This window comes from Bufo gargarizans, chromosome 5, assembly GCF_014858855.1.
Source record: "Bufo gargarizans isolate SCDJY-AF-19 chromosome 5, ASM1485885v1, whole genome shotgun sequence".
Lineage (NCBI taxonomy): Eukaryota > Metazoa > Chordata > Amphibia > Anura > Bufonidae > Bufo > Bufo gargarizans.
Genome location: NC_058084.1, coordinates 440,496,680 through 440,516,504, shown reverse-complemented (window position 1 = coordinate 440,516,504; position 19,825 = coordinate 440,496,680). Strand labels below are relative to the sequence as shown.

The 19,825-nt window shown below is 44.1% G+C and overlaps 1 protein-coding gene across 6 annotated transcripts in view; it reads left to right on the top strand.

The window, feature by feature from the left end:
* LOC122938486 (LIM zinc-binding domain-containing Nebulette) overlaps positions 1 to 19,825 on the top strand; it is a 235,380-nt gene that overhangs the window by 181,304 nt on the left and 34,251 nt on the right. For 3 of the 6 annotated variants that reach the window (XM_044294027.1, XM_044294030.1, XM_044294028.1), the window contains 5 exons: positions 10,145 to 10,249; positions 11,385 to 11,489; positions 14,682 to 14,789; positions 16,219 to 16,323; positions 19,305 to 19,412. The exons of 2 other annotated variants lie outside the window; for them this stretch is intronic. In XM_044294027.1, the coding sequence (XP_044149962.1) occupies positions 10,145 to 10,249; positions 11,385 to 11,489; positions 14,682 to 14,789; positions 16,219 to 16,323; positions 19,305 to 19,412 (531 nt within the window). The remainder of the gene's footprint in view (positions 1 to 10,144; positions 10,250 to 11,384; positions 11,490 to 14,681; positions 14,790 to 16,218; positions 16,324 to 19,304; positions 19,413 to 19,825) is intronic. One more of the 6 variants, XM_044294029.1, reaches the window with a different exon arrangement.

Genomic DNA, 19,825 nt, shown 5'->3' with positions numbered 1-19,825 from the left:
CCTCACAGACCAAATCCTGCACCGTCTCAATTAAATGTAAGCGATCCATTTCGAGGGTCCATTTGCGGCACTGAAGTGCACTCTCTGTAAGCCTGCAAGGACAATGTCCTGTACTGTATCCAGTGCACTTTATAGTTTCCTACAAGACTGATGACTCATTTTCCATCTAGCACAAAGTGCATCTGTACTAATACGTACCTGTCCTCATGCAAACTTCTTCCTACATAATGGTAACAAATAAACCCAATCATTGCTCTTGAGATCTTGTTCTTTTTTTTAATTCTATTTAGTTTATTGGAAAACTGCGGCGCCCCATAAAGAAGTCATTAAAACTCAGGCCCCAGCTACACAATCATATTATAAGTGCATGGAGAATCCATCAGAATACACATACGTTAATTACCACCGCACAGCGTGCAGCATGGGGCCTGCGGTTTCCATGACTCAGTAGGCACTATTGTACTTACAGTTTGACAGGGTTTATCATTGTTTTTAATTTTTTGCGGGCAAAAACGATATTCATCATTGAAAGGAGAAACTCAATGCCTGAAAATTAGGCGTAGGCATGGTTACATTAATTTATAATATCTATTCATCTCTCAGACATTATACACTCTGGGGCACTAGTTGATGCTTTTAATGGACTTATTATTACCACTGCATGCATTTTATATCTCATGTCTCTTGATGGCTGTTGCAACGGGGGGCCTCTATGTCGCGTCCCAGGTATAGGAAATGCCGAGTGGTGTAGTGTGGCCTAAATGTCTCTTTGTGTCACGTTGCTCCAACCTGGATACCACTGGACCCCAGGCTTTGGCTCCTCAGCAATAAATAGGGGGAATAATTGAGGGATTTGAAGAACTAACTTGAGTCCAGACCTTGAGATGAAGTTCAGTGGCAGCTTTACTTTGAATAAACGTTTCTCCATACATTTTCAGGCTTTGTCTTGGTTTAGCATTAAACTGGCAGGCAAACTCAACTCTGCTGTATCTTTCTCTCGCTCTGCTGTACTGACAGGCTGGCTGTATAACTCAGCTTCTTCTGTATGCTGCACTTTTTCTCTGTAGCCTGACTCTAGGTTATGCCAGGGGACTTTCCTCCTAGCTCCTGAGGCTTCAAGCTTTGGCCTCCATGGCCAACAGAGCTTAAGGTGCTCTGGCTGGCGTGGGCACATCCAGCAGAGACATGCCCCTGCACACCCTTCCCCTGTCTAGGGAAGATCTAAACTGGAACAAACTGGTCCCGACCCTTTCTTTAGGTGCAATGAGCTGGACCGTGGTACGGTTACACGGACGCCAAATTATGCAGTGGGTCAGGATATGGGTATAATAGTCTATGGTTTGTTCATGACGCCAATTCCAGCGTGCGCAGGGTACTAACACGGGGCCCTTTAAGGTGTTGTAACTCACGTACCAGGCTAGGAATGCCAGAGTGGTGTAATGTCTCTGTATGGTAATGGCAATAGTATCAACGGTGTCTCCTACCTTGGTACGGCTGGACTCCTGGATCCTAGCTCACTTGCAATTGTGCTAGTAGGAGTAATTGAGGGATTTTGTAGCAGTAATTGTGATCCAGACCTTTGGTAAAGTACAAACTTGTCTTTACTAGTTGCAGCTTTCATCCAAAAAAGGTACAGCAATAGTCTTTGGTCCCAGCAGGTATTAGCAATGTGTGGCAGGAATATATCTTCTGCTCCATTATGTGCCTGGAGCTTTTGCAGGAAAAGGACGTCTGCTTAGTAGCTCTGTAATGTGGCAGGAATTTGGCTTCTGCACTGACTATCTTCTGCTATCTGGGGGCTGACTTGCTAAGGAGGATTATGGCCTCTCCTGGGGTCTCTTGTCTCTACTCACAGTTATCTTCACAGGGTATAGTTCTTCCTGGAACTGGAGTGATCTGCAGCTTTCTACTTGGTTTCGTCCAGCTGAGCTGCAAAGGGGTCCATTCTGAACGGCCGTAACATTAAAACTATTCCTACCAATGATGCTGCCACCTGCTGGTAGACCTGAAACATTACAAGGAAAAAATGACATTTAAAATGGTTTTATCTGCAGAGTTGTGAATGACACAATCAAGATCACATTACATGACAATGTTAATGGTCTTAGCAGATTGTAGTGGGGTAAAAGTGTTTAGTAACCCAACTCTGGGGTGTTACATTCCCCCTTACTTTGATTCAAGCAGTCCTCGGCTTGTGCTTGGAATAAGCTCTGGGGGTACCCAAATTAATACAAAGGGCTGCCTGAACTACACATAAGACAAACATATAACGGCTACACGAGGTTCCTGCCCGCATGAGTAGGGTGTCCTATTTAACAGTTTTCCTCTCGGTATAACCAGTCAACCAAGGTCTGCACTAAGCAATCACTGCTGACTGACTTTGAAGTGTTCTGGATCCTTTAAACACCAAAGAAGACATGGAGGTGTCCTTACTCCGTAATCCCACCATGGTGTAATAAAATATTGGCAAATGGAAGGGTGGCTTTATCCTGTATTTCCTTTCCTGCACCAAAGTCTTAAAAATATGGTTTATAGCACGATCACTATGGTGACTATGGGTAGCTAAATGTGGCTCTAAGGATTGAGGCGCCATACCTTAGGCAAAGGCTCAGAAGGGGAGGTATTTAGCATCTCCATGCACTTCTAGCAATGTGACAGGAGGAGGGTATAATAATCCCTTGGAACTCCTGGAAGAAACACCTCAGGATGGGAGCAATCCTGAATAAATAACAAGAGGGAAGAAGGGGCCAAAAACTCCTCTAACCATTCCCGAAGCAGTGGGGTTACCCGTGGAGTTACTGGACCTGCCAGGACTTACCACTTGGTCCTACTTGTGCACTATGAGTAGGCCATTAGTGTTAAGCGTCTGCAGAGGTAGTCCATGTAAAGAGAACAGAGCTATAAGGCAAGACACACAAAAGTAAGGTGCTCTGGCTAAAGGCAAAAGTTAGTGCAGTTTCACAAATAGTGCATAAATTCACATTGCGGCATCTGTAAAAGAGTCCATACAATTGGCACAAGTGCTTGAACGTTACACAACCTGTAAACTGGAAAAATGTGTGCAATAATATAGCAATGGAAATCACAAAGAGCTCAGGTATACGTTTGAGTCTTTTCTTTGGGTGCAAGCTTTTTACGTTGCAATAAACATTTTTGAAAATAGTGCAAATTTTATTAATGCGAGAGTATGCTCAAATATAGCTCGAGTCCTTTGACTTACAGTGCTTGAGGTTGAAATCTCTGGATACTTTAAAAAGTCAATTGTAATCCAAGGGAAGTATAAAATGTCATAAAAGCAGCATATTTTTAGAACCGTAGTTCCATAAGGTTATCATGTAACCTGAGAAAGGGGGTAAAACGATGAGAACTTGGATGCAAGGGGTTAGATGATGATGGGGGGAGTACTTACAGTACATGACAATAAGGGTGAGGACAAAATAGGGCAACCTGGAAAAGAAAACATTAAAAACACTGCCAACGGGTCCGCACCCGTCAGGAACAGTCCATGACGTGGCTCCCAATAGTCCTTATTTTTTTAATGGAAGCATTGAGAGAAGGACATCCATGTCCTCCTCTCTGCTCGAGCTACTGAAGCGCATTAGGGCACGCTCTTGCCTCTGGTAGCTCAGAGTTGCAGCAGCAGTAGTAATAAAATGAGTGTTGTGCTAGTAGGAGTAATTGAGGGATTTGGTAGCTGTAATTGAGATCCAGACCTTTGGTAAAGTTCAAACTTGTCTTTACTAGTTGCAGCTTTCATCCAAACAAGGTACAGCAATAGTCTTTGGTCCCAGCAGGTATTGGCAATGTGTGGCAGGAATATATCTTCTGCTCTGTCATGTGCCTGGAGCTTTTGCAGGAAAAGGACGTCTGCTTAGTAGCTCTGTAATGTGGCAGGAATTTGGCTTCTGCACTGACTATCTTCTGCTATCTGGGGACTGACTTGCTGAGGAGGATTATGGCCTCTCCTGGGGTCTCTACTCACAGTTATCTTCAAAGGGTATGGTTCTTCCTGGAACTTCCTGGAACTGGAGTGATCTGCAGCTTTCTACTTGGTCTCGTCCAGCTGAGCTGCAAAGCTCAATACTGGTACTGCTTTATAGATGGGGTTTCCAATGTGCCTATGACAGGTACAGCACAATTCTCCAAAGAGGTCTGGGCACTTTTGGATGATCCAAATCCCCTGCAGCATCACAGGATCCCATTATATGATAAAAATCTCTCACTGCCTATGGATTTACACAGCCGCTATAAAACTCAATAAGACATTAGTATGCTGCCAACTCCCCCTAGTGGCCACAGGATTTATACATTTAACTCCTTAAGGGGAATGTATAAAGAATTGTAAAAAATGTGTTGGTGTAAGAGGCGCCAAAGGGGTGCATCCTGAGAGGTCTATGTGCTAGAAACTGAAATCTGTGACATCTGGAAGCTGGTGGAATTTACATCAGTTTTTTGCTGCAACTCAGGCCGAATGCACACGGCCGTTTTTCACGGCCGTGAGCGGTCCGTGCAACCGCGGCCTGGATTCCTGCTGAGAGCAGGAGCGCACGGCGTCATTGGTTGCTATGACGCTGTGCGCTCCCTGCTGCCGCCGCAATACAGTAATACACTGGTATGATCTATACCAGTGTATTACTGTACTGTGGCGGCAGCAGGGAGCGCACGGCGTCATAGCAACCAATGACGCCGTGCGCTCCTGCTCTCAGCAGGAATCCAGGCCGCGGTTCCACGGACAGCTCACGGCCGTGAAAAACGGCCGTGTGCATTCTGCCTCATATTTAATTTGCCCGAATGTACAAGTGCCATCCCCTCTCTCCTACTTTAAGAAAATAAGAAAAAAAGTCATCCTTTTTTTCAGCAAAAGGGGACTTGCACAAAAGTTGTTAAATTTTTGGTCCCGGTTTTCTGCTATATGGGGATTGATAATTGGTTCTAATGTTCTTTCATGATTTTTGGGTACTGGGAAACCCTACTACGTTTTCCCTTCTAAAAGAAAGTAGAAAATAACTGTCGTGTCTATAATCCTTTAAAGGGGATTCCAAAAATGCACTTTTATGGCACATCCATAATGTCTACCTGATATGTGGTGCCCCACCTCGCCTATATATTCAGAGAATGACTCAAGTCTGCCAGGTGAGACTGCATTGAAGTACGCTGTGTCTGCAACATCCATAGATTTGAATAGAGAGAGCTGTGCACATGCTTGGCCACATGTCCAGGACCCTAGCTATAGGGGAAGCGACTGCTTTGGAGCCCAAACTCAGAAGGGGCCCACCCAGGAGGAAGACTGAAAGATATTTTCTCAAGACCCCCTTAATGGTATAATAAAATGACATTATATACAGAGATACTATAGGAAATGGATGGAACGGCTGCCTGGCCTCGTCTGAGAGAGTGATCTTGACTAGCCACAGAAGTGGGGATTGCACGGAAGGAGCCGGTTGCGAAGAAGATGTTGGGGGGGGGGGGTCCCCTTTCAATAATTTGCTGTGGGCCCAGTCATTTCTAGTTTTTCCACTGCACATGTCCATTCAGTCTCCATCTGGATCCAAGAGTCTTCTCCTCTCTGGGTGGAAAGGAGGCAAGAGAATCACCTTCTCCAAGTAGGTGGGGATTCCAGACACCTATGCAAATCGTCCCCCAGTCCCCAAAACCACAGCATAAAATGACAATTAAAGAGGAGCCGTCACCTCTCCTGACATGTCTGTTTTAGTAAGTGCCTGTATAGTGCCACCATATTCCGCAGCACTTTACAATTCAGAAGGTTCATGTACAAAACAAAAGACATCACAAAATTCCAGGAGTTGCGTTTTTGATAGGACCACGCTGCTTCAGGAGATCACGGAAGGAAATTCCTTGCACCAGAACCATTCAGAAAAATTGGACATGGGAAAGCATTCAAACCACGGGAAGCCTCCCTCTCTCTTTCCTCCGAGCTTCTGTGAAAAACCAAAGGTTGTGACAATAGTAAAGCACACGAGTTGAGTTAAAAGGGTTTATTATACTCACAAACTTAGTTCCATAACAAGCAGTATACAGAAAGATAAAACACCCGACCCGGGTTTCGCTTCAAAAAGCTTTACACGGAACACCCGTTCTGATGCTACACAACTGACCGGGCAGAACAGCTTTTCCAGGGCAAACTCTGCTAGTCGTGGCCACAAATCCAGTTTGGCTGCCCAGTAGTCCAGCGGATCTTCAATGTGGGGTGGCAGAGTGCTGTCCAAGTATGCCACCACCTGCTGGTTCAGGTCCTGCTCCAGGTCTAGCTGCTGCTGGTAAGTAGTTTCTTCACTAGGCGGGTGTAGAAAGCTGCTCATCAGCGACTGTAGAGTCGAGCTGCTGCTGATGGAGCTGGAACTGCTCCTACCCTCCAACCCCACCACATCAGCCATGGCAGTGGAACGTGAGCGCAGAGAGCCCCCCCCACCCGGTCAGACCTGCGAGAGGATGGACAATGGCGCAGATAGGCAGCAGCCAACTGACTAAATAGGATGTCTCTATAATAGTTCAGTTTGTCCCTCATCTCAGCAGATGTAAAAAAGGCCCCCATTTTGGACCAGTAGCGAGGGTCCAATAAGGTGGAGAGCCGGAAGTCATTCCTCTGCCGAATGGTGACAATTCGGCTGTTACTATCCAAGCAAGTGAGCATGCAGTGGGCCATTTGCGCAAGTGACTCGGAGGGACTCCCTGCCTCCATCTCCACTGCATACTGCCACGGTGTGTCTGGGTCCTCTGCCTTGTCTTCCTCATCTGCCTCTTGCTCCTCCGGCTGCTCCTGCTCCTCCTTTCCTGTCACCTGTGTAGAAAAACCACCCATTTCGCTACACATTGCTTGTGCTCCAATGTCCTCCTCCTCCAGTTCAGCCCCCACAGGGCTCATGTGGCCGTGAGAGCTAGGCGCCACATCTCCAGTCCCCTGACCATCCAGATTTACCAGCATCTGTTCCAGGATATGAAGCAGTGGAATGACTTTGGGAAGAGTTCAGAGAAGAGCTACTAAACTAGTACATGGATTGCAGGATAAAACTTACCAGGAAAGATTAAAGGGCCTTAACATGTATAGCTTGGAAGAAAGACGAGACAGAGGGGATATGATAGAAACTTTTAAATACATAAAGGGAATCAACAAGGTAAAAGAGGAGAGAATATTTAAAAGAAGAAAAACTGCTACAAGAGGACATCGTTTTAAATTAGAGGGGCAAAGGTTTAAAAGTAATATCAGGAAGTATTACTTTACTGAGAGAGTAGTGGATGCATGGAATAGCCTTCCAGCAGAAGTGGTAGCTGCAAATACAGTGAAGGAGTTTAAGCAAGCATGGGATAGGCATAAGGCCATCCTTCATATAAGATAGGGCCAGGGGCTATCCATAGTTTTCAGTATATTGGGCAGACTAGATGGGCCAAATGGTTCTTATCTGCCGACACATTCTATGTTTCTATCCCGTAGTCCTGGTGACTGACAAATAACGTGGCCTCCTCAAAGGGCCTGAGCAATGGCATGTTTCACGCATGAGCTGCCACTGGCTGACCTTGAAGTTACACAGAGGAGTACTCCTGTCCGCTTGGATCATCAAGAAACCATGTATGGCCTTTCTCTGTTCGTATAGTCAGTCCAACATATGGAGGGTGAAATTCCAACGGGTGGAAACGTTGCATATCAGCCTATTTTGGGGGACACTGTTCTGTCGCTGCAGCTCAAGGAGGGTGTGTTTGGTGGTGGCTGAAGTACATGCAAACTTTCGCAGCAATCACAGGTGACATCGCTGTGCACATGTGGTATGCAGGAGGAACACTATGAATTGTCCCTGCAGTGGAGGCTGAGGACACGGTAACATCATCAATGGTCTCTAACTCAAGAGGTACACTCTTCAAATATATGAAATCACACAAACAAAGGAGTGCAACCACATCAATTTTTTAGAATTAAAAAATAACATTTTATTCATATCATGGTAAAACAACATATATTATAGTACATAATTATGTGTACACGGGGACAAATCACAGATGTAAATCACCTTTTCAACAGACCCATAGCACTAAATTATGCCGAGATCTACCCCCTTGCATAGTACTCTCCGGAAACTCCCAGAAAAAAAATGGATCACACTGGGGGGATCTGGATCAAGGCAAATAATTGAACTGCACGCATGCTATCTATGTGGACTTGTGCCTCACTTATACAGCTCTAATCTACAGATTTAACAAAGCCGAAAAGGTGCACTACATAACTATATTACATACCTCAATGCAGGGGCTGCTGGCAAGGTGAAGTTACTGGTGGATGAGGAGGAAGAGGTGGACCTTGTCGCTGGATCAACAGTGTGAGAAGGTGGAGGCGGACGCGGCGTCATCTGGCCAAGTTGCTGGTGTGGCTGTGCAGGAACCACGTTCACCCAGTGGGCCGTAAAGGACATGTATTGTCCCTGACCGTAGTTACAGCTCCAATACGTCGGCACTGCCGTGCACTTTGGCAGACACGGAAAGGCTCAAGGACTGGCCCACCTTCTGTTCTACATATTTGTGCAGGGCTGGTACTGCCATTTTGGCAAAGAAACGACGGCTTGGGACTCTCCACCTGGGCTCGGCACAAGCCATCATTTCTCTGAAAGGTGCAGAGTCCACCACTTGGAAAGGGAGGGACTGCAGTACCAGCAACTTGGCCCAGAGCACGTTTAGCTCCTTCGCCTTAGGGTGACCACACGTGTATTGCTGTCTCTTGGCAATCGCTTCAGTGATCGATTGCTGACGAAATGAGTGACGAGGAGTAGGAGGACGAGGAGCAGGAACCTTCTGCCCACAGATTCGGCAAAGAGCCTTGTTCACCTCCTCCGGCGGCTTAACAAAAAACTGCCCGAACACTCCGCACTGACTGACTACTATGGCCGCGCTGCCTCTGTGAACCCCTGTACCACTACCTTCCTGGGCAGGTAGGCTCCTGCAAAGCGGGTGGTCTACCCTGGGCATGTTTGGCTCCCGGCCTCCCACTGCTGCCACCCTGCTGACTCCCGGCCACGCTACCGACTTGCTGGCTCCGCCGCTGCCTCATGCACAAGCTGCCACCCTCTTCTCCCGATGATGATGAAGCCCCTTTGTCACCCGGCTCCCAATTGCAATCGGCTACATTATCATCGAGTACTGTCTGCACGTCACTGATGTCCTCCTCAATGGTCTCTGAGCCAGGAGCCTGACCGCTGGAAACACCAGCTTCTGCTCCACTAATACACCACAAAAAAGGCTGTAATTTTGTCACTTCACCACACAACGGCAAATAAGCCCTTTTTTAACCACTAATACACCACAAAAAAGGCTTTAGAACCTATAACTGCACAGCTGAATGGCTAATAAGCCCTTTTTTCCCACTAATACTCCCCAAGAAATGCTTCAGAACATATAACTGCACCGCACAACGGCTAATAAGACGTACAATTATTTTCTAGTAATACACCCTGTTAATGGCTGTATCACACAGCACTTGCACCCCAATAACAAGCAAGGTTTGCTGGAATTACATAGGTATCATCTATTGCAAACCTAAAAGCAGCAGTATAAAGGGAATTTGGATCCCCAGTCAGTGCAGCAAGGTGTAATAGAATTGCTCCTATTACCCATTACAACCTCCCCTATTGGACCTGGTTCTTCTTTTATAGTGTTGAATAATTCCTCCCTATCCTTTCCCTGCACTTCTAATGATCTTTCCCTGAACTTCTATTCAGCCAAAAAAAAAAAAGTTTACAAGTCTTTCCTAGCACTGTCCCTAGCGCCTGCTGACATCTCTCCCTGCACTAAGTACACTGGAAAATGGCTGAATCCAAAATGGCTGAGGCTATTTATAGGGCTGCTGATTGGCTGCATGCATGGCATTGTGGGTGATCCCTCGTTCCCAGGGTTCTTTGCTCCATGTCCTAACATGTGCAGCAGCTATTTTAGGAAAAAATGCGATTCATTTCCAGAAATTCTGATCGAATTCCACTTCGTCAATGTCGATTCGCTCATCGTCAACGTTGATTCGCTCCTCTCTAATAATATTATTAGTTGTTATTATTATCTATATTGTAATAAAGTAACAACAAATATATGTTTCTATTTTGTTCTATGTGATGATTAATCTTGTCTTCAGCATCTTAATTCTGCTTTTCAGGTGAAGTATAAGAAAGACAGGCATATCATACATGACACCTCTGTGGACCTTCCAAACTTACTGAACCTGGAACATGCCCTGAGGGCCACCAAACTACAAAGCAATGTAAGCACATGTGGAAAATGTGATTTCTAATCCCATTATTTGCTATTATTCCTCTCTGTCTCAAAAAAGAAAATTACTAAAAGTTAGCCAACCCATTACATGGACCCTAGAGATGAGTGAATCGCTCTATTTTCAATTGAGGTTCCATTCTTTCGAATTGGTTGATCGATTCGATTCGATTCTGGTTCGAATTGATTCTACCCAAGTTGTAAGTGCTCCAATTGGCCTGAAAATTTGTGTACAACATTCTGAGGTCTCCTAGAATTTTTTTCTCTTTTGTCTCTCGCTTTTTTAAATTCTTTGATTTCTCTCTCACCAAAATTTGCATCAACCAGATCACCAAAAATTGGGATTTGTATACACCTTCAATTTTTAAACAATTTCAGTTGAATCCGATTAGTTTAGAATTAATTTGCTCACCTCGAATGGACCCCGAAATGGTGCTACTGAAAAAAAGCCCTCTAAGCCGACGGGAACGTATAAAAGTTATGGTTATGGGAATGTGTCAGAAAAAAAAAAAAAAAGAAAAAAATTTCTGCCATAATTTTTGGCAGTATAATACCACCTTACTAGAGAATTGTTATGTGAAGATTACGAAAAATTTACCCATTTACATTTTCTAGAGGTGAACTTATACTTTAAAGGGGTTTTCAGGCCCACAACGGAAATGGTCCTAATCTGTGCCCCACTGAAAAAAAAGGAAAGACTAGGAATTGGTTTGGTTCCATGATTGCTGCAGTTAATTGCTGGCCTCAGCAGTCACATATAATCACAGAACCAAGCCATCTTCTGGTTCTACAGGGACTGGATGTGGCTGGGAACAGGACGGCAGCACAGGTATAACATGTTAGTGGTTTTGTTTTATAATGGGGCACAAGTTAGGACCATTGGGATTGTTGGCTCCTAGGCCAGGCAACCCCATTCAGATATATCAGTTGAGCTATGGTTCTTGCCAAGCGTCTGGAAACATTGTCCTCTTGCCCTCATTTTTATGGTGAACTGCCACGGCAATGTGATTTTAATGACCTTCACCTGTGATTGCTGCGAAGCGGTGGCAATTAGTATTATAACCTCATGTGGTTTTTGCCACGTGGTAAGAACCTAAAGTCTAATATACATGTGCCTTGTCTTTTAGACCGTCTATAAGAAACAATTTGAGGAAAGTAAAGGAAATTACAATTTTTCTTTGGATACAGCAGAACAGAACCACCATAAGGAGAACGCTGTACTGCAAAGTCAGGTAACCACAATCCTCTCTTAAAGGGCACATTCGGACGACCGTGCCGTCTTTTGTGGTCTGCACATTGCACATCCGTAAAACACCGATGCCACCCATGTGCCTTCTGCAAAAGCTGAGGTCTTCAGATTGTAAGCTCGTATTTTTATAAAAATGCCTTTATTTTTACTTGGATATATGTTGTATTTCCTACCTGTGTGTCAGCGCCCCGAAGCAAAATTTTGATGAACCCCACCACCTGACAGGAAGATGGAACAGCCGTAACTTTAATGAAAGTGGGAATATTAGTGCCACATATTACAGAACCCACATAGTACTGCTAGATACTGTAGCAGTAGTAGTGTTAGTCCCTATAGAAAAGGTGCAATGTTCTTGCCCCTGAGCGTGCCTCAACCTCGTGGCAGCTGCTATGGCTACTACGACTATAGTTACACCCATGTTCTATGTTGATGCTATGCTATTTTGGAACAGAGTTGTCCCAAAAATTTCTAGGACTAAAACTAGGGCTGAACTTGTATATAGCTCAGATTACTGAACTAAGGGCATTTTTGTCCAGAGTTAGGCCTCTTTCACACGGGCGTCCCGTATTTGCTCCGGATGCGTTGCGTGTGTGCAATGAGCTGGACCGGGGTATGCACTCTGACACCTTATTATGCGATGGCTGGATCAGGTGTAGGTGATAGTTTATAGTTTTGTTTGTGACGCCAATTGCAGCGTGCACAGGGTACAAAATCACAGGGCCCTCCAAGGTGTTATAACTCACGCCCCAGGTTAGGAATGCCAAAGTGGTGTAATGTCTCTGTATGGTGGTGATAATGGTGTCAACGGTGTCTCCTACCTGGGTACGGCTGGACTTCTGGGTCCTGGCTCACTTGCAATAAATTGAGTGTAGTGCTAGTAGGAGTAGTAGAGGAATTTGCAGCAGAAATTGAGATCCAGACTTTGGGTAAAGTTCAAACTTGTCTTTACTGAGAGTAGCTTTCATCCAAGCATGATACAGCTTTAGTCTTAGGTCCGAGCAGGTATTGGCAATGGTTGGCAGGAATTTATCTTCTTCTCTTTCATGTACCTGGAGCTTTGCAGGAAAGGACGTCTGTTTGTAGCTTTAAACTGTGGCAGGAATTTGGCTTCTGTGCTTTGTCTTCTGCTGTATGGGGACTGACTAGCTGAGGAGGAATATGGCTTCTCCTGGGTCTCTGGACTTTACTCACAGCTATTGTCTCAGGGTATGCTTCTTCCTGGAACTGGAGTTGTCTGCTTGCTTCTTCCAGCTGAGGCTGCAGGGCTCAGGCTAGGGATGATGATCAATTGTCTCAGCTGAGACAAGATCCTGGCTTGGATCCCTATAACTCAGGGAGCTCCTAACCTGCACACCCTACCTCTAGCAGGGGGTGGGCTACACGAACTCTAACTTTCTTCCCTCCCCATGAGGCAGGATATGGGAATAATCCACTCTGCTCACAGAGGGGGGAGCTAAACTGGAATGTACTATTCCAGCCTAAAAACACTAAACTAAAACTAAGTCCTTGCTAACAGATTGCTGCCACCTTCTGGTGAACATAGAAATTACAGCAATATACATTTAACAAGGCTTTCAATGCACATTTGTGAGAATATTACGTGAAATTACACAAGATGACAAGGTAAATGCTCTTAACAGGTTGTAGCTGGGTAGAAGAGTTTAGTAGCACAACTCTGGGGTGTTACATGTGCATTGCGGAAAAACTGCGTGAGTGGGCATTCAATTGCAGTCAGTTTTGACTGCGATTGCTTTCCGATGTTCAGTTTTTTCCACGCGAGTGCAATGCCTTTTGCACGCGCGTAAGAAAAAACTGAATGTGGTACCCAGACCCGAACCCAGACTTCTTCACTGAAGTTCGGGTTTGGGTTAGGTGTTTTATTCATTTTATTATTTTCCCTTATAACATGGTTTTAAAGGAAAATAATAGCATTCTTAATACAGAATGCTTAGTAAAATGTGCCTTGAGGGTTTAAAAAATATATATATTAACTCACCTCATCCACTTGTTCGCGTAGCCGGCATTGTCTTCTTTCTTCTTCTTTCACGACCTGCAAATTAACCTTTGATGACGTAATAACGCTCACCACGTGGTGAGCGCGGTGACGTCAGCGCACGTCCTGCTGAATGAAGATAGAAGATCCTTCTATCTTCATTTAGCAGGACCTGCGCTGAAATCATCAAAGGTCCTTTTGCATTTCCTGCTTGCAGATGCTTGCGATTTTCATGCAGACCCATTCATTTCTATGGGACTTGTGTTGCGTGAAAAACGCAGAATATAGAACAAGCTGCGATTTTCACGCAACGCACAAGTGATGTGTGAAAATCACCGCTCATGTGCACAGCCCCATTGAAGCGAATGGGTCCGGATTTAGTGCGGGTGCAATGTGTTCACCTCACGCATTGCACCTGCGCGGAATCCTCGCCCGTGTGAAAGGGGACTTAAAGAGGACCTCTCCCCTCTCCTAACATGTCTGTTTTAGTAACTACTTGCATTCCCCATGTAATAACATCTATTAGCATCTATTCTTATGACTCTATGATGTGCCATTCCGTTATTTTTCTGCTAGAATTTAGGTCCAGATAAGTGTTACCAGTTGGGGGCGCATCCCTGCACAGATTGACAGCAATGATTGGTTAGTCTCAGACTGTGCAGGAACACCCCCAAATGGTAACACCCTTCTGTACCTTCATTGCAAACTGCTAGTAATTCATTCATAACTTCTAGCGGGAATAATAAAGGAATGGCCCAACACAGAGTCATGAGAATAGCTGCTCCAGAATGGTCATCATATGGGGAATGCAAGTATTTATTAAACCAGACATCAGGAGAGGTGAAAGGTCCTCTTTAAGGGCAGTTGGAAAGAGCATCATTCACTCTGGAGGACCTGTCCTGTCCGGTCTTACACAGACAACCAATTGATCCGATGGACAGTGTGTAATGCTTATTGTCCCCTGTGGTGGCGCTGCAGCAAAATTGAACACTTTTCCCATCAAATCCAAGTGTAGGAAAATTTGTGATCCTCTTATTCAAGGATCGAGAAACCCATCTAAGAAGTAGAGATTGTCCACAGCAAAGAACCCCTTTAACTGGATGCATTCCGATATTTTTTGCATTTTTTGCATTAATTTAGCCATCTATACAGTATATTGTATTATTTTATGTAACTCTACAGGTGAAATACAGAGAGGAGTATGAAAAATCAAAGGGGAGGTCCATGCTTGAGTTTGTGGATACTCCGTCGTACAACGTTTCAAAGGAGGCTCAAAAATTTCAGAGTGAGGTAGGTAGAATGGTCACAGTGGAAATGGGAATTGTGCATACTAAGAAATCTCTGGCTACCGTGAAGATTTCAATGTAACCTTCCCTGATAACTGGATAGCTAGCATTGCTAAGTATCTCATGCGCGATACTATAGTCTATCATCTTAAAGGGGTTGTGTAAGATTAGAAAAACATGGTTGCTTGTTTCCAGAAACGGCCTCACACCTGCCCATGCGCAGTGTCTGGAACTGCAGCTCAGCTTCATTGAAGTGATTTGGATCTCAGCTGCAATACTAGACTCAACCTCTGGACAGGTGTGGCACTATTTTTAGAAGAAAGCAGGCATGTCTTTCTAATCTCATACTAACCTTTAAAAGAAGACTTTCAGCAGGTTTGAACATGCTATGCTGGCTGCAGACATATGCAGGGGCTGGGGAGAACAGGACAAGCATACTATTCTCATCAGAAGTAGTATGAATGTGAAGTTTTATTCTGCCAAATTCTGCTACTGCCCTGAGTGACAGCTGCAACCTCCAACCAGGAGACCACGACGTAGAGGAGATGTCACTCAGAGTAGAGGAGAGGGGCTGTGAAGCAGCACAATGCAGATAGCCCTTCACGGTGAAGCTCCGCTCTCCTGGACACTGGCTGGAGCAGAATGTAGCAGAATAAACGTTTCGGTTGACTCCGATTAGTTTAGAATTGATTTGCTCACCTCAAATGGACCCCGAAATGGTGCTACTGAAAAAAAAACCTCTAAGTCGACGGGAACGTATAAAACTTAAGGTTGTGGGAATGTGGCAGAAAAAAAACAAGAAAAAAAATTTCTGGGCCCAAGAATGGGCACCACAATTTTTGGCAGTCGAATACCACCTTACTAGAGATTTGTTATGTGAAGATTAGGAAAGAATGGATCCGTTTACATTGTCTAGAGGTGAACTTATACTTTAAAGTGGTTTTCAGGCCCACAACGGAAATGGTCCTAATCTGTGCCCCACTGAAAGAAAGGAAAAGGAAAGACTAGGAAGTAGTTTGGTTCCATGATTGCTGCAGCCAATTGCTGGCCTCAGCAGTCACATATAATTACAGGACCAATCCATGTTCTGGCCCTACAGGGACTGGATGTGGCTGGGAACAGGACGGCAGCACAGGTATAACATGTTAGTGGTTTTGTTTTTTAATGGGGCACAAGTTAGGACCATTGGGATTGTTGGCTGCTAGGCCAGACAACCCCATTCAGATATATCAGTTGAGCTATGGTTCTTGTCAAGAGTCTGGAAACATTGTCCTCTTGCCCTCATTTTTATGGTGAACTCCCACGGCAATGTGATTTTAATGACCTTCATCTGTGATTGCTGCGAAGCGGTGGCAATTAGTATTATAACCTCATGTGGTTTTTGCCACGTGGTAAGAACCTAAAGTCTAATATACATGTGCCTTGTCTTTTAGACCGTCTATAAGAAACAATTTGAGGAAAGTAAAGGAAATCACCATTTTTCTTTGGATACAGCAGAACAGAACCACCATAAGGAGAACGCTGTACTGCAAAGTCAGGTAACCACAATCCTCTCTTAAAGGGCACATTCGGACGACAGTGTCTTCTTTTGTGGTCTGCACATTGCACATCCGTAAAACACAGATGCCACCCATGTGCCTTTCGCAATTTGCGGAACGTAATAGGCGGCCCATTGCAGAAATGCCTATTCTTGTCCGCGGACAAGAATAGGACATCCTCTATATTGAAATGAATGGGTCCGCATCCATTCTGCAAAAGCTGAGGTCTTCAGATTGGAAGCTCGTATTTTTATAAATGCCTTTTTTTAACTTGGATATATGTTTTATTTCTTACCTGTGTGTCAGCGCCCCGAAGCAAAATTTAGATGGACCCCACCGCCTGACAGGAAGATGAAACAGCCGTAACTTTAATGAAAGTGGGAATAATAGTGCCCCAATATTACAGAACTCACATAGTACTGCTAGATACTGTAGCAGTAGTAGTGTTAGTCCCTATAGAAAAGGTGCAATGTTCTTGCCCCTGAGCGTGCCTCAACCTCGTGGCAGCTGCTATGGCTACTACGACTATAGTTACACCCATGTTCTATGTTGATGCTGAGCTACGTTGGAACAGAGTTTTCCCAAAATTTTATAGGATTAAAACAAGGGCTGAACTTGTATATAGCTCAGATTGCGGAACTAAGGGCATTATTGTCCAGAAATAAAGAGGACCTCTCCCCTCTCCTGACATGTCTGTTTTAGTAACTACTTGCATCCCCCATGTAATAACATCTATTAGCATCTATTCTTATGACTCTGTGATGTGCCATTCCATTATTCTTCCTGCTAGAATTTAGGTCCAGATGAGTGTTACCAGTTGGGGGCGCATCCCTGCACAGACTGACAGCAATGATTGGTTAGTGTCAGACTGTGCAGGAACACCTCCAAATGGTAACACCCTTCTGGACCTTCATTGCAAACTGCTAGTAATTCATTCATAACTTCTAGCGGGAATAATAAAGGAATAGCAGAACACAGAGTCCTAAGAATAGCTGCTCCAGAATTATTGTTATAAGGGGAATGCAAGTATTTATTAAACCAGACATCAGGAGAGGTGAAGGGTCCTCTTTAAAAGCAGTTGGAAAGAGCATCTCTCACTCAGTAGGACCTGTCCTGTCCGGTCTTACACAGACAACTCATTGATCCGATGGACACTGTGTAATGCTTAATGTCCCCTGTGGTGGCGCTGCAGCAAAATTGAACACTCTTCGCCAGGTTTCCCCCTCAAATCCAAGTGTAGGAAAATGTGATCTTCTTATTCAAGGGTCAAGAAACCCACCTACAGTTGTGTTCAAAATAATAGCAGTCAAACATCACTAACCTGATCAATCACTGTTTTGATTAGAAATGATATTTCTACATGGCAAAAAATTTACTAGCAGGTGTAGTAATTATAGAAACCCAACAGACCAATAGTCATGACATGCATGCTGCTGATTCTGTGTAATTTAATCACTTATTGAAAGGGGCATGTTCAAAATAATAGCAGTGTGGAGTTCAATGAGCGAGGTCATTCATTCTTTGAAAAACAGGTGGCAATTATTGCCCTTATTTAAGGAAGGAAGGCAGCAAATGTTGTACATGCTGGTTACAGTGCATTTCTCTCTGAAATTCTAAGGAAAATGGTTTGTTCCAGACATTGTTCAGAAGAACAGCGTACCTTGATTAAAAAGTTGATTGGAGAGGGGAAAACATATAAAGAGGTGCAGAAAATGATAGGCTGCTCAGCTAAAATGATCGTAAATGCTTTAAAATGGCAACCAAAACCTGAAAGACGTGGAAGAAAGCGAAAAACTACCATTCAAATGGATAGAAGAATAGCCAAAATGGCAAGGACTCAGCCAACAATCAGCTCCAGGAAGATCAAAGAAGGTCTGAAGTTACCTGTGAGTACTGTTACAATTAGAAGACACCTATGTGAAGCCAAGCTATCTGCAAGAAGCCCCCGCAAAGTCCCACTGTTGAAAAAAAAGTCATGTGCTGAAGAGGTCACAATTTGCCAAAGAGCACATTGACGGCCTAAAGAGACATTTTGTGGACTGATGAAAATAAGATTGTTCTTTTTGGGTCTAGTGGCCGGAGACAGTTTGTCAGACGACCCCCAAACACTGAATTCAAGCCACAGTACACTGTGAAGACAGTGAAGCATGGTGGACAAGCATCATGATATGGGGATGTGTCTCATACTACGGTGTTGGGCCTATTTATCGCAGACCAGGGATCATGGATCAGTTTGAAAACATCAGAATACTTGAAGAGGTCATGCTGCCTTATGCTGAAGAGGAAATGCCCTTGAAATGGGTGTTCCAACAAGACAACGACCCCAAACACACCAGTAAACGCGCAACATCTTGGTTCCAGACCAACAAGATTGACGTTATGTGAGGTGACATAAAAAATGCAGTTTCTGAGGCAAAACCAAGAAATAGAGAAGAACTGTGGAATGTAGTCCAAGCATCCTGGGCCGGAATACCTGCTCACAGGTGCCAGAAGTTGGTTGACTCCGAGCAACACAGATGTCCAGCAGTTCTCAGAAACAGCGGTTATTCAACTAAATATTAAGTGATTCAAAGGAAAGCAAAATCTTCAAACATTTCTCAGTTTATATAGTGAATGTTTGAGTTTGTAAAGAAGAATACAAACACAGCTATTTTTTTGAACAGTCTAATATTTACTTTTATTCAATTTTTTTTTTTTTTAGAGGAACAACACAAATGTGATATATTTTTCTTCGTTTTGATTTGGAATAGAATGTGTAGTGTTCCCAATGCATTTGTGTGTATGGAAATAAAAGCTATTAGAAGGATTTTGAGCTTTATTCACTTTTTTAAACACACTGCTATTATTTTGAACACAAGTGTAAGTAGAGATTGTCCACAGCAAAGAACCCCTTTAACTGGATACATTTTGATATTTTTTTGCATGACTGGTTAATTTAGCCATCTATACAGTATATTGTATTATTTTATGTAACTCTACAGGTGAAATACAGAGAGGAGTATGAAAAATCAAAGGGGAGGTCCATGCTTGAGTTTGTAGATACTCCGTCGTACAACGTTTCAAAGGAGGCTCAAAAATTTCAGAGTGAGGTAGGTAGAATGGTCACAGTGGAAATGGGAATTGTGCATACTAAGAAATCTCTGGCGACTGTGAAGATTTCAATGTAACCTTCCCTGATAACTGGATAGCTAGCATCCCTAAGTATCTCATGCTCAATACTATAGTCTAACATCTTAAAGGGGTTGTGTAAGATTAGAAAAACATGGTTGCTTGTTTCCAGAAACAGCCTCACACCTGCCCATGCGCAGTGTCTGGAACTGAAGTGATTTGGATCTCAGCTGCAATACTAGACTCAACCTCTGGACAGGTGTGGCACTGTTTTTAGAAGGATCCCATACTAACCTTTAAAAGGAGACTTTCAGCAGGTTTAAACATGCTAAGCTGACTGCAGACATATGCAGGGGGTGGGGAAGAACAGGACAAGCATACTATTCTCATCAGA